At 37.3% G+C, this 12932-nt stretch overlaps 2 protein-coding genes across 5 annotated transcripts in view; both read right to left on the bottom strand.

The window, feature by feature from the left end:
• Positions 1–3569, bottom strand: part of LOC131881834 (extracellular serine/threonine protein CG31145-like) — a 10835-nt gene extending 7266 nt beyond the window's left edge. The window contains exon 1 of the mRNA XM_059228805.1: positions 3412–3569. The gene's annotated coding sequence lies outside the window, so the exon portion shown is untranslated. The remainder of the gene's footprint in view (positions 1–3411) is intronic.
• A 5816-nt stretch (positions 3570–9385) lies between these two features.
• LOC131881975 (uncharacterized) overlaps positions 9386–12932 on the bottom strand; it is a 64405-nt gene continuing 60858 nt past the window's right edge. For 3 of the 4 annotated variants that reach the window (XM_059228974.1, XM_059228976.1, XM_059228977.1), the window contains exons 8-10: positions 11246–11578; positions 11008–11179; positions 9386–10005 (exon numbers count right to left, since the gene is read on the bottom strand). In XM_059228974.1, the coding sequence (XP_059084957.1) occupies positions 9772–10005; positions 11008–11179; positions 11246–11578 (739 nt within the window). In that variant the 3' untranslated portion in view covers positions 9386–9771. The remainder of the gene's footprint in view (positions 10006–11007; positions 11180–11245; positions 11579–12932) is intronic. The other variant, XM_059228975.1, reaches the window with a different exon arrangement.

The raw sequence follows: 12932 nt of genomic DNA, 5'->3' as shown, positions 1-12932 counted from the left end.
TATCAGGTTGAATGGCCATTCTTTTTTTCCTTTTTGTCGACAATCGCGGCGTTTTGAAGTGTAGGATGACTAGATGAGCGAATGAATGCGCTGTACTCACGTCCGACCGAGTCGATAGTTCACAAGCAACTGAACACCAAATATTGCACAATTGACGATTAAGGTGTGCATACATACACATTCATATGTCCATAGAGCCAAGTCCACTCCGGACCAGTGTCCTATATCAGTAACCTGAGCCACGGGCAATTAGTGCAATGGAGCTCAAAGAGATTGGCTAAATGTGCTAATTTCAACGATTGGTGACTTGATGATCAGACCTTGAACTGAGTTTCTTTTTACAATTTGCGGGTCACGCATTTATCTAGGGTGGCAAAAAATGAGCGCAATTTGGCAGATATGATGCATATGCCTTATTTTAGGTAGTTATTTTCTTAAAAGTGCTGATCATATCTGCATTTTTTTACCATTTCTCAATACCTATCCTCACCTAAAATATTGAATCTTTAAAAAGTTGCACATTTTTCATCCCTTAAGTTATCTCTTCGGAAATTTAATATTTTTCTTCAAAGAATTTTCAGATTCTGCTTGCCTAACGAATAAATACAATTACATCTACAACTTCTTGAACCAGATTGAGGATCTGTCTTGAAATTTTTTTTTTACAAAAATCAAGTCAAGATGGATGTGAATTTTGAAACGCAAACTGATGCCAAATAGTAGTTACTCATCACCTCTTCTCTCGAGTTCCCTACAAATGGTGTCGTTCTGTTTGGTTTGATGTGTTGGACATGTAAATTTTCATGTTGACGTTACTCAGGTGAGTGGAAATACATGGCCTACGCGGTTGACTGGAGTGAGTGGAGGCAACCATGAGAACTTACGTAAACACCGCAATCAAAGAGCGTAAACAGCGTTTCAAAATTTTGATCTTGAAATTGGTGATTTATGGCAACAAATCCATATTTAAGGTCCATCCTCCTCGTTTTCGGCCAGAGAGCTATATTTGGGTTTGAAATTCACAACTTGTTAGCTGTGTTCAATGGATAGTTTGAGGGTTTGCAGTACGAGTGTTGAACTTGAACTAAAAGCTGAAAGTCTAACCAACATTCCCGATCAATTAATTGATAGGATGGATGAATAATGGCTATTCATTTATTCATTGACCAAGGAAGTCTATGACAAAAGCCAAAAAACACCAAAAAGACTAATTTTGCATGGTTCAGAAAAGAAATGTGAACTTTTTAACTAGTCACAGAACCCAATCATTTTTGCGCCCACTAAAAAAACTCATGTCAAAAGGTTGAAAGTGATGAGAAAGAAGAAACTTTGAAGTATAAGAAGCAACTACCAAATGCCAAGTTCAATAAAATGATATGTGTTGGTACTTTAAAGGGCAGAGGAGCCCCTGGGATCATGTTACATTCAGTCATCAGGATTCCCTTAAAAGCCAGTTTCGGTCGGACTTTACTAATGTCAGGACACAAGAAAAAGTCATTTTTTGATCATACACGATTTTTGTGGTTTTGTTTTTTTGCAAATCAACCATTGGTTGTACTAATTTATTACCGCAGAGTTTTATCATTATTTGGGAAGTGGCCTAGAAGTATATGAGTATTTATCGAAGTTCAGGTAATGTCACCTGAAATTAATGCTGTTTTGATGTAATATAGAAACCGACAATATAAGCAATATTGGAAAGTGTCGTTTAAAGGCATTTTAATGTCCAAAGCTCAATCATTTGCGCCAAAACTTGATAATATATGGGTGGTGGTTGCTTATCCAGTCAATGCCTCTGCATCCATCCAACAGACTCAAAAGAAATTCAGCGATTTCACAAACTACTACAATACCCTGTTTGGATAGTATTTTGTGAGTGTTCACAAATAGGGAGGAGTTTAGTTTCAGTAAAATTTTGAAGTCGAGTGAGGAAAGTCTATGAAATGCTTGCAACGTCAACTGACCTTCATCAGCGGAACGAGATCTAGCAAGTCGAATAGAAAAAAATGCGAGTGCTTCGCTTAATAAAAAGACCCCAAAACTCCATTAGATAATAACCAGATCTAAGTCAGTTCGAAATCCAATGATGAATAGAGTCCAAATACCAAAGGAACAATCAGAAATATTCGTGTTATACTTTTGTCATGGGTTGCGGTTCTCTGTGTGCCATTTTGTGGTGAATTTTCAAGTATCTGCTCTAACTCGATAAAAATGGCCATAATAAGCGATAGACATTTTCAAGTATTTTTTATACAAATGTGTATTCAGGGTGGTCGGGGGGTGTCTAAGTACCTGACGTGACGATGCGCTTCAAACAATAGTTGTTGTTTTTCATAAATGTACATACTAAGTTAGACATGGGAGTCCATAGAGCAAGTTAGCGTGGAGAAAAAGAACCAAGTTTGTCACTTTGGACTCGAAGCTGAATGGTCTTGTAACTCTCAGCTGGACTGTTAGATGGCAGGGGAACAGCGACTCCACTGCCAAATCATCTTATTTTTTGGTTTATTATGAACGATTACATTGAATATGTTCTTGTACAAATGTTTCGAGAAAGTCAACAATATACATTCATTCTCTAAAAGAACACTTTGTCAAACTTTGATACGTTTTTCAATTTCATCATCAAATTGGCGAGAGGTTCGTGTTAACAATAATCAATCAAGCAGGACCTCTCAGGAAGTATTAGGTCAACTTTTTGAATGGCAAAGCATGCCAGTGATAACCAAGGAGAGTTAGAAAATGAAAAGTGAGGCGTCAGGTATCATCCAGAACAAAAGTTTCATGATCAAGGAAGTAAAGTTAGTTACCAATGTTGCCCATGGCTTCTTCTGCTTTGCTCAAGCTTTTCCATCTCAATAACTTTTCAGAGAAGAGCAAAACACATTTGGTCCAATTTAAAGGCCACTAACTCGAAAATGAACTCTTGAAAAAGCTTCATGCCTATTTTTGAACACACCATGGCCAAATTGGCTCCTTTGAAAGTATTACGGCAAATCAGTTTGTTTGGCGCATCCATCCATTCTACATATAGGGTAATCCTTCGAAAAGATGCACAAATTTTCATCCCCATTAAATTGGCCTTTGGAAAAATGCCGATTAAAAATCACGCAATTTTCAAAAGAGCAAGTTTCTCCAATAATAATATGACTCTTCTAATGGAATGTTTTTCGAAAGTAGACGGAGTGGTTATTCAAAATTTCAACACGAATGAACCACATTGACATTATATACCGCCAAAAAAAACCTATTGACTAATGGAGTCTAAAGCCATTTCTTATTTAGCACAAGCACTTAGTGCATAAATACGTACGTTTCTTATGCTCAGCTCAAAACTGTCCAAAATTCGAGTTGCCAAGCAAGGTCAACCAAGAAAAGAGCTCCAAATCCGAGCTCTAATAGCTCTCTTACCCTCAGTGTGTTCGTTCCAAGCATTCAGAGAGCTTAGAGCAGTTTTTATGATTCGGCCATGTGCATTGCTCACTCCTAGTAATAATCACTCGTTGGCGTTCATCACTGCACTGAAAACGAGTTCGAGCAACAGGCGTCTCTCATCCTCGAACTTCATCCAGTTACACAGAGAGAGAGGTAATACGTAAAAGTTCCATTCGCCAACTTGGCTCGTCCGCCATCCCTGGCTTCTTCTCTACATAATTCTTGTTCCTGAAGGAAGACTCCGAGAAGTGAGGGGGGCCAAGGAGCCAAGGAGGCAAAGGGACCCGGTGAAAGAAGAAAAAAAAATCCTGTTCATCCGTGATCTGGATTTGTGTCCGCTATGATATCGCATTTTGTCGAGTTTTGGCGGAGCAGACTCGTTTTGTCTCTCTCAGAGCGACACTGAGTACGTGTGAGGGTGTAATGGGAGGCAAGAATGTTCATTATCTGCTCGGACTTGAGTTAAAATATATTTTAAATTCATATATTTGTATGCTATCAAGGGGTTTATTTGACTTTTTATTGTACATGGGTTTGTTGCGTATCATAACGTCTTGATAAGGGTCGATTTATTAGGTATCATCGCTGACTATAGGGACGGGCAAATTGTGTTTGCACATTTGCACCATTTCACTTTTATTTTGCATATTTGGCTTAAAAATGTTGTTTTGGTTAAAATCAGAACTTTGTTAGCGTTAGAATTAGAAATCAAAGGCTGTCGGATAAAGATATGAAAAGCTGAATTTTGAGCAATTGACATCAATTAATAAATTCTGGAGGCCAAAAGTACTTCAGCCCTTTACTGTCATGAGCAGCACACCATGGTTAAGAAACAATTGAAGACAGAAATGAAAAGATACAAGCTATGCAGGGCCCTTAAAAAGTTAAGCAGTCCAGAAAACTAGCCACAGCTGCTTTCTTACTTACTTCAGCCTAACTAAATGCTCTTTTTTAAGGAAAAGAAATACCATTTGCTTACATCAATGGTACAGATCTACTGGTGGAAAAAATAAGCAAGGAGAAACAAAACATGACCTCATTAAAAAAGTATGTCAATTCGGTCCAAAATTAAGGCAAGACCCTTATTACACTTTCGGCCTTTTTGCATTTTTTAACTTTTAGGCTTCTTTTTTGCACCTTTTTGTCGCTAAAAAGCTTTGCTGTTTTGCACATTTTTCACGTCCCTAATCATTAGATTGATTGATCGCTCAATACTGGGAGAAAATATTACCTCTTTGAAGAAGACTCTTCACACCAAAAACGGGCAGTTCTATTCAATTTTAAGCGATGACTCTGGCTTTACATTTTTAAAATTTCGGTATTCGTGGAAATTATAATGGGCATGAGGCAAGGCATGAAATAGCATGAGGCAAGGTGTGCGCGAAGCTAGTAGCCCTTTTGATCTGCAGAATTCGACCATTTGTTAGAACACCTCAGCATTCAAGGTGATGGTCAGGGTCAAAATAGAAAGCGATAATGGAAACCTAGCAATTGTATTCATGCTTCAACTACACTATCTGAGCGATGTACACACCTAAAAAGTTAGGGGAATTTTTAGGGAGTACTTTCCAATCTTCAACCGCTTTTGCAACGTTTATTTCACTTTCTTTACATTTTTTGGCGTTTTTAAAACCTGCTTTTCTTCCTTTTGGGAGGCGATCATTGAGACCTATAATATTTGCAACCCATAATAAGAAAACTGTGTACCCTAAGAGTTTTGGAATTTTATTAAAGCTACAAGTATTTTAATTTTGTTTGAAAATTATTCCAGGATTTTTAAACGCGTCAGGAAGATAGTTGTGTTTTCTGCACTTGATGATAATTAATGTAAACTCAGGTCAATTTCTCGAATGAATTTCACAATTTTTTGTTCAATGCCATTACAAGTTTACTGCTAATGCAGATCTTTTTTATAAAATGGAAATTTTCGCTGGAACCAGTGATCAGATCAAGTATAAAACCTCCAAGGTCCTAAAGCAAGATTTGATCGATTTGCCAAGATTTCTTGATTACTGTTAAAAATGTATTTACAGCGTAACTCAAGATCAAAATCTTATCAAAATTAGTCAATTCGTGTTTTATCAACCGAATGATTGGCAAAACCAAAAACTGTTAGATAAGTTTCGATCTCATATCCCTGCAAGTGTTTTGTTTGCGACAGCCAAGCAATGGATGAATTCAAATGTACAGTTCAAAACTAAAAAGAAGCGCCTATTGTATAATGTTTCACCTCTTTTTTTTTCAAATATACCTACTTGTTGCGTCATTTCGTCACTGAATGTGATGAAATGTCGATAATGCTGGTGTCAATAATAGGACTAAAGAGTTCTGAAAGTCATTGCCCTCTTCGGCTTTGGTTAATTCGGGTTGCTTTCATGTGGATGGATAGAAACGTCGCAACGATGATTATTCATCGTTGAAGAACAGTCTAAACCAGTTCAAATTCAGAACCCCAACCTTTGGTCAAGCAAAGCTGCAGACTCTTGCATAGGACTTGGTGCTCAAAAGTTAGGTTACCCAAGCTAGCCTTGATGTGGTTTGACATTTTCCATTTGGCAGGCATTTTGTTCGTTCGTTCTCTCTGAAGATTTAATGCGTTCAAATTAGAGTCTTAGAGAGAGGAAGTTCATTTTCCAAAGACGTGAAAAATATGTAACTCCAATACGGTATTGCTAAACAATGATTTTTGCAAAAAGACTCGATACGAGGAGAGCCAATCTGATAACAGGTATGACATTACAATCACCCAAAAACGGTAACGATTTGTCAATTGTCAATAAGCTATTTCAATTTAGAATTCATCATGGATGAATTAAGTTTTCACTTTCATTGAGTTTTAATACGTTTCCATGATACCCACATTATCGATTTTGAGGGTAAAGCAATGATTTTTAGTAAAGTATGTATTAAGTTGTTTCAGTTAAAGTTAGGTTTTCTGAAGCAAGATATTTGATTTTAAGTATTCTCAATATAAAATACATGGAGTTTTCATGTCATTACTTTATTCTTCATTTGTCATGCATTTCAATTTGTACCTTTTGAAAGACTGATTGGCAAAAATGTGCACCTCCATTGTTTGCAAGTAAAAAAATGAAACAAATCTGAAAACATAAGTCATTTTAAAAGAATTCCCTAAGTGCTTGTCAACTATTTTTGCATTTCTGTCCGTAACATTTATAAATCTCTTTACACATTGAGTAGATCTCCTGGAGTTGATCTCGTAAGAGCTTCTTTAACTTGAGCTAAAAGTGAGAGAAATCCTGCCAGCTCTTTGTTTTATAAATGGACTAATGTAATTATTGCCTGAAACATATACGACGATAAAGACTTGTTTTAGATTTCATTTTTGACAATATTACAATCTAACACACAAACAAAATTAATTATTTGCCATTCGTCTTTGCTGGCATAATTAACGGTTAGAAGGTTTCTATCGCGACAGGAAACTCTTATATAACTCGAATGACATGAAAGAAATTAATGGAACCACAGAAGATGACTGGCATGCATTGTTAATCAGACTTCATACAACAATAACACTTAACAATTAATTCTATTGAATGTGTCGCTCCAGAGAAAAATGAGGTGTATGGTTTTAAAATCGATGACCATTCACCAAACTTTTTCCAGTCTTTGGGACCCAAATCTTGAACGCTCAGAGGGAAGCTTAATTCGGTGCATTGAGATGGGAATTATTTAGGCATTCACCTTTTTAATAGGTAGAAGTTACTAAGCCAGCAAAAGAAAAAAATAGTGTTTTCAAAGAACATTCACTAGACTGACGCCTCTTTGTTTTCAATGCAAAATCTATGAATAAAAAGGGGAGGAGAGGAATACAAATCCCTGGAAGAACCATTTCAAATGTCGAAATCAAGGCGAAGAGGTTCTGAAAGTGAAGAAAAACCTGATCTCCTTCCATTTGAACTATGATTTATGCACTGGTTTTCAAACAGGTATTCGACGATTCTTTACAACTGCTCGAGCCGGCAGAGAAAGTTCATTCCAGTAAGAAAATATCAGGTTTCAATTTCGAGTTAGGAGCTTTTTCCCAAGTTTGGTGTGAGCAACTCGGGAGCTAGAATCAAAAGCGACCTCTTCGACGACAAAATAAGAGTCTAAAACACATAAGCAAGTATTCGTTTCAATTTTTGTCTGCACTTGTAAAAACCTCTTCAACTTGATACTTTTGCTTTTCTGTTTTGAAGAAAAAGAGATATTAGAAGAGTCATTAGGTGATATCATTTGTACGTGAGAATTTGAAATACCATGGGTGGTATCAATTCTGAGAAAAACCTATTTGAGGGGTTTTATGATATAGCATTGTTTTTTACAAACAAAGCGCAAATTATATGGGAAGGGAATGATGAAAATATTTCACCACAACATAGACATCAAACCCCACTGAAGAGCAGTTCTGAAAGGTCTAAACAATCCTAAAGCTCTTTGAACGGTACTCGTACATTAGCATACTTCACTTGCCTTTTAGGAAATTTCAAATCTGATTTGTTACTCGTTTTGAATGACAAACACACCTCGAAAAATAGGGTTTTTTTTTCAAGTTGGTAAATGGGAAGAATATCAAGATCATGTGAAAAAAGGTGTGAAAATGCAAAAAAAATGTAAATTGTTGGCACAAACATCGTTCTTGGCCCCTTTGCGGCATTTTTTTCTGTTAGAAATTACCAAGCACACAACAAAATTCACTATGTTATGCAAAAAAATCTTCTGAATCTGAAATTTCCCAAACAGAAAACATGGAGTTGAATTTGATATTCAAATTCGTGGGTATGCATTTCTTATTACAATTAGTAAGGCCAGTGAAAACCCAATCCAAAAGAAAATGTTTAGTGGCTAGAATCCTTTGGCTGGGAATTTGATTCTCCATCTGATCTAGTTGCACCAAAGCAATTAGAAAAATCCCCATCAAAACAAAAATGTCAACCAAAATGACAAAACGGCTAAACTGTATTGAAATGAGAAAACAAGTCAAAAAAGGAGAGCAAAAGTTAAAGTTTAAAAATGATCACACCTTTGAACAGAACCCATTTTTCGTAGTTTTAATGTGCAATTTGTTGTATTGAAATGACTGCATACAGGCTTGTGCTTTTAAAATGCAACACTTATTTGAATCTTATGTTATTTTTCTCGCAGTTCTTTGAGGAAAACTAAACCATTTCAACTTGATAAGAGTGTTTTGAAAAGGTGGTAGAGAATGTTTGACCTTATCTGTTGGCTAATAACCTAGATAGAGCTCAAAATATGGAGCAGTGAAGAACAGGAATTCTTGCCTTATCCGCGCGCAAAATAACATCCACCAAGATGTCCAAGACTTTGGACTATGACAGGCTCACTATCTACCTTATGGTCACTACGTATGTCCCTGGGGGTTCGAGATGATGATTTTGAACTTGCAGGTCTAAACAGTCATAAGCATCCTTTCTGTGCATGGTGCTAAATTGACAAAAAATATGCTCTGAAACCATTTTCAAACTGGCAAGCAAAAGTCTTGAAAACACCCTGTTGGTTTCCCCCTCTGAATGAGAGGACAATACAATTGTCGACGTGAACAATAGGTTACCCAAAACGTAAACTTGCCGAGCACCTTTCTCTTGGTTCTTTTGATTTTGTGCCTTGGAGACACAACTTCATGAAGTTTGGTGGTAACTGGCTCCAGGATAATAAGACGTTAACGGGAGAAATTGATCCGTTTCTCGTTTTCTAGGTGAAGAAAGAATAGAGTTTTAGAAAACACCATTGTGTAGGTGAAATTAAATTTTTAGCTCGTGAGAAAACCGACAAACCAGCATCTTGGTGTCTTTTTTTTTTATTTACCTCTCAGTGAAAATATCGAACACGGATCAACCTCAAGAATAACTCACAGAATGATTCCTCTCCAGAACTTCAGTCATCCATCTTAAAAATGCAAACACAAAAACGAAAATAGTAATGATTCATTGAAGTTAGATGATTTATTTGACAATAGAGAAGGATTTTCAACATGTCAAATCATGGTTGGCACATGCGACAGTCATTCAAGGCATGTAAAAATGCATTAGAGGAACACATCCTCCATCTTACACACACGACAATGTTCCACGAAACGTCTAAGATCCTTGTGTGACATCTTGAATCCATGTCCAACATGATTTAATGAAATGTCAAAAAATCATTTCATTTCTGTGACAACTCGCGAGTCTCGTTTTCAATTTAACGCCATGAAAAGTCCAACCTATGAATGGAGCATGTAGACGCATAAACGTAGAGAGGTTCTCCACATGGCTGAACATCCACCCAAGCAGTCACATTCAAACACATACAAACGCTAGGTTGGCTAGCTCATTGGTAGATATCATCCATTAAAAGGCCCTCGCGTAATTGTGCTATGAGGTCGTAATCCCGGTCAGGGTCCAGGTAATCTCCGCCTTGGTCTCCGGCATCACTGCCGTCCTCCTCACCAGGTCGAAACGTCGGGTTGTACCGATTCAAAGACAAGGGACAGGGCAGCATTTCTGGCATCACTGAATGATGGACTAGCAAGGACGTGATGGAGGGGAACTGCTTCTGGCAACCCTGAAACGAGAAAGGTATCAAATGTAAGAGGACAAAAGTGGAGGTTGGAGTATACGTCAATATTTGAGCTCTCAGCTTCTTTATTGTTCCATGCCCATGAACAGGTGGATAGACAAACACAACGTAGCTGAGACTTTTGCCTCATGCATTCCTTTAAAAGAAGAGTGGCTATAGAAAGCTTCATACAACCAAAGTTTGAATAGAATTGCTTTTTTCTTTAGTGTGACAAAAAATGTCGGGACGTTGTTGCGTCTGTTCAAAATTTTTATCAGTTCAGATCTGATTTCATCGGAAAATTGGTTAGAATGTTGCACTTGATTGTGAATGAAGTTACGTGACCTTACAGATGTTTTCAAAGTCAAGGTTCCAATATTGGGATTTCTAGTTCATACAACTTCTCAGAAAATGGGATTTTGATACTCCATGAAGAGGAAAGCAAATGGATTTCTATTTTTATCAAAATGCAGTCATTCCTTTGATCTGTTCCACTCTTGAGTAGGACTCAGAGATTTTCAACCCAAAATTTAGGGCGTTTTTTTAACCCTTTACATTTATAACCCAACAACTCCGTAAATTGTTAATGTATAGTAAGATATTTGACTTTCACTTATTATTAAGCCTCCCTTGTGCATTCTTCTAGTTGCAACTACAAGTATAAGGCAAACCACAAAGAGTCGATTTTGTACAAATATTTGTCACACACACAAGGCTTTACGAACAGCCCAAAGTAACTCCTTTTGGTATTTCTGAATTACTCACAAAAAAGTAGGATGATCATTAATGAGATTTAGTAATAACTGAGAGCAGTATCAAAATGTGGGGGAATAACTACACTCACAGAATCAAGCCTAATTCAAACAACCATTGGTTGTCAATCAGAGAAAACGCTGATCTATCTAGTTTAACGTTCAAATGAAAAAGCTCTCCACATATGAAAATTACGGTTTATCACACATCAGACAGTAAACAAAAACAATTAAAATTGTCACTGCAATCACTCACCTTAATTCGGAAACCACGAGGAGCTCTGACAACAAGATAATGTGCAATTCCTCCGGGATGAAAGTCCAAGGGAACTCGAACTGACAATGCCAATCCTGTATTTCGACTATTAGACTCACGCACAATAAAAGCGCCCTCTGGTTCCCGACTTAGAACTTCCAAGGCCAAATCTCTGAATAATCGCAAAAACTGTAGTATCAGTAAAGTAAAAAGATGTTAATTATCAATTATGTTTTACCGAGGCATTCCTGCTTGGAACCATGGAGCAGTTTCAAGCTCTGGCTCCTCCAAGATGCTCTCTGAATCCTCGAGGTTTCCACCATTCTCACTGTGCAGGGTGATTGATTCACCCAATGTCAGCTGATGAATGGATGTATTCAGAGGAGGCGGTGTGGTTCCTGAGCTGTTCGTGCAACTAGCTTCTCCTGAGCTAAATCCACTGGAGTGACCTCGGTTCGTTCTAGAGCTCTGGCAACTTGGACTGTCGGACGCTGGCGTGACGTCACGGTACACTGTCCCTATACCGTTGGGTATGGAGCGAAGTTCATCTATGCTCCAATTTTGAGAACGTCTGAAATTGACGAATGCGCTCAGTTTTCCCTTTGAAGTGTGGCACAACTCGTTTAGGCACTTGAAATCAACTAAAATATATTGACATTTTTCTTATTTCCTTGGCGTAATGTTCAATTGAGGCCAACAGGTCCCCAAGCATACAGGATCTTAGTGGTCTAAGATTATTTAATACTCTTTCAATTACGCAAGCGCATTATCATTTTTATCAACCCGGTAGCAATCACCAAAAGGATACTTGGAAAAAATGCTTTGCTCAAGCGTTTGGGTTGAAAGTAAAAAAGTAGATAGGATTTGACGTCATGGTGGCTTTCCCCATTCATTTTCGGAACTTGCGAGACTCGCACTACTACAAACGGATCCTCCCACGATAGATTCGGGAGAATTAGGATAAAATTGTAAGCGAGCCTTATGATCTTGTGCCAACGTTAAACATCGTAATAGGCTTCCTACGCTACACGAAATATGGTTTACGTTCTGTACTTCAGAGGGAGCTTTGTAAGAAGGCCACTACCAAATAAAAGGCCGATTGGGCCAATTTCTCTTTCTTGAATTACAATGCGCTTGAGTTGTTTTTGGCTAATTCAATCAAAATCTTAAATGTATTTAATGAACCAGGTCACATAATCTGCAGAAAAGAAATTACGCTCATGTTATTTTACGAGCAGTTTATTTAGTAATCTATCGCGCCTTTTCCCTTTTTCTTTCGGGCTTTGTGACGTTGAAAATAAGGGCCCCTATCAGGGATCAATACGTCAGTTCCACAACCGATGTTATGCTTGTTCCGCCAAGTTTAGTTCTTCACATCCTGATATTAGACTTCAAGTTTCCCATGATTGAAAAGCAAACAAAATCAATTTTGACAGATATAATCGAATAATCATTCCACGACCGGAACAATATCGGAACAAAATCGAAGGCAAAATGCGACCAAAAGTGAGATCATAATTTAGATTATTCGTTATGGGCGATGAAAAATCGTGCCTATAAAACGGTATTAAATGCCGTTAACGTAATGATTAGAGACTGCCAAAATATGCGATATTCGTGGTATGACCAAAAACAAGTTTGGTTAGATAAAAAGCATATTTCAATTTTTAAAGCATTTGGGTGGAGGCAAAAACAGTCTTCATTTCTTGCTTATTTCAGCCTATTTTGACCTACTAATGCTCTTTCATAAATAGACCTATTTTTATGCATATTTCAATAAATGAAGTTGGTGTGTGAGCACATTTTGGTCACCTTTTTTTTAGTGCTTAAGGATAATAATTAAAGCGGGTAAAAAACATTTTCTAAAAAGAATATTTTTTTTGAAATATTTTAGGCATTTTCTCAAAAAGTAGATATTTAGACGT

This window comes from Tigriopus californicus, chromosome 6, assembly GCF_007210705.1.
Source record: "Tigriopus californicus strain San Diego chromosome 6, Tcal_SD_v2.1, whole genome shotgun sequence".
Classification (NCBI taxonomy): Eukaryota; Metazoa; Arthropoda; class Copepoda; order Harpacticoida; family Harpacticidae; genus Tigriopus; species Tigriopus californicus.
This window is presented reverse-complemented; position numbering and strand designations above follow the sequence as displayed.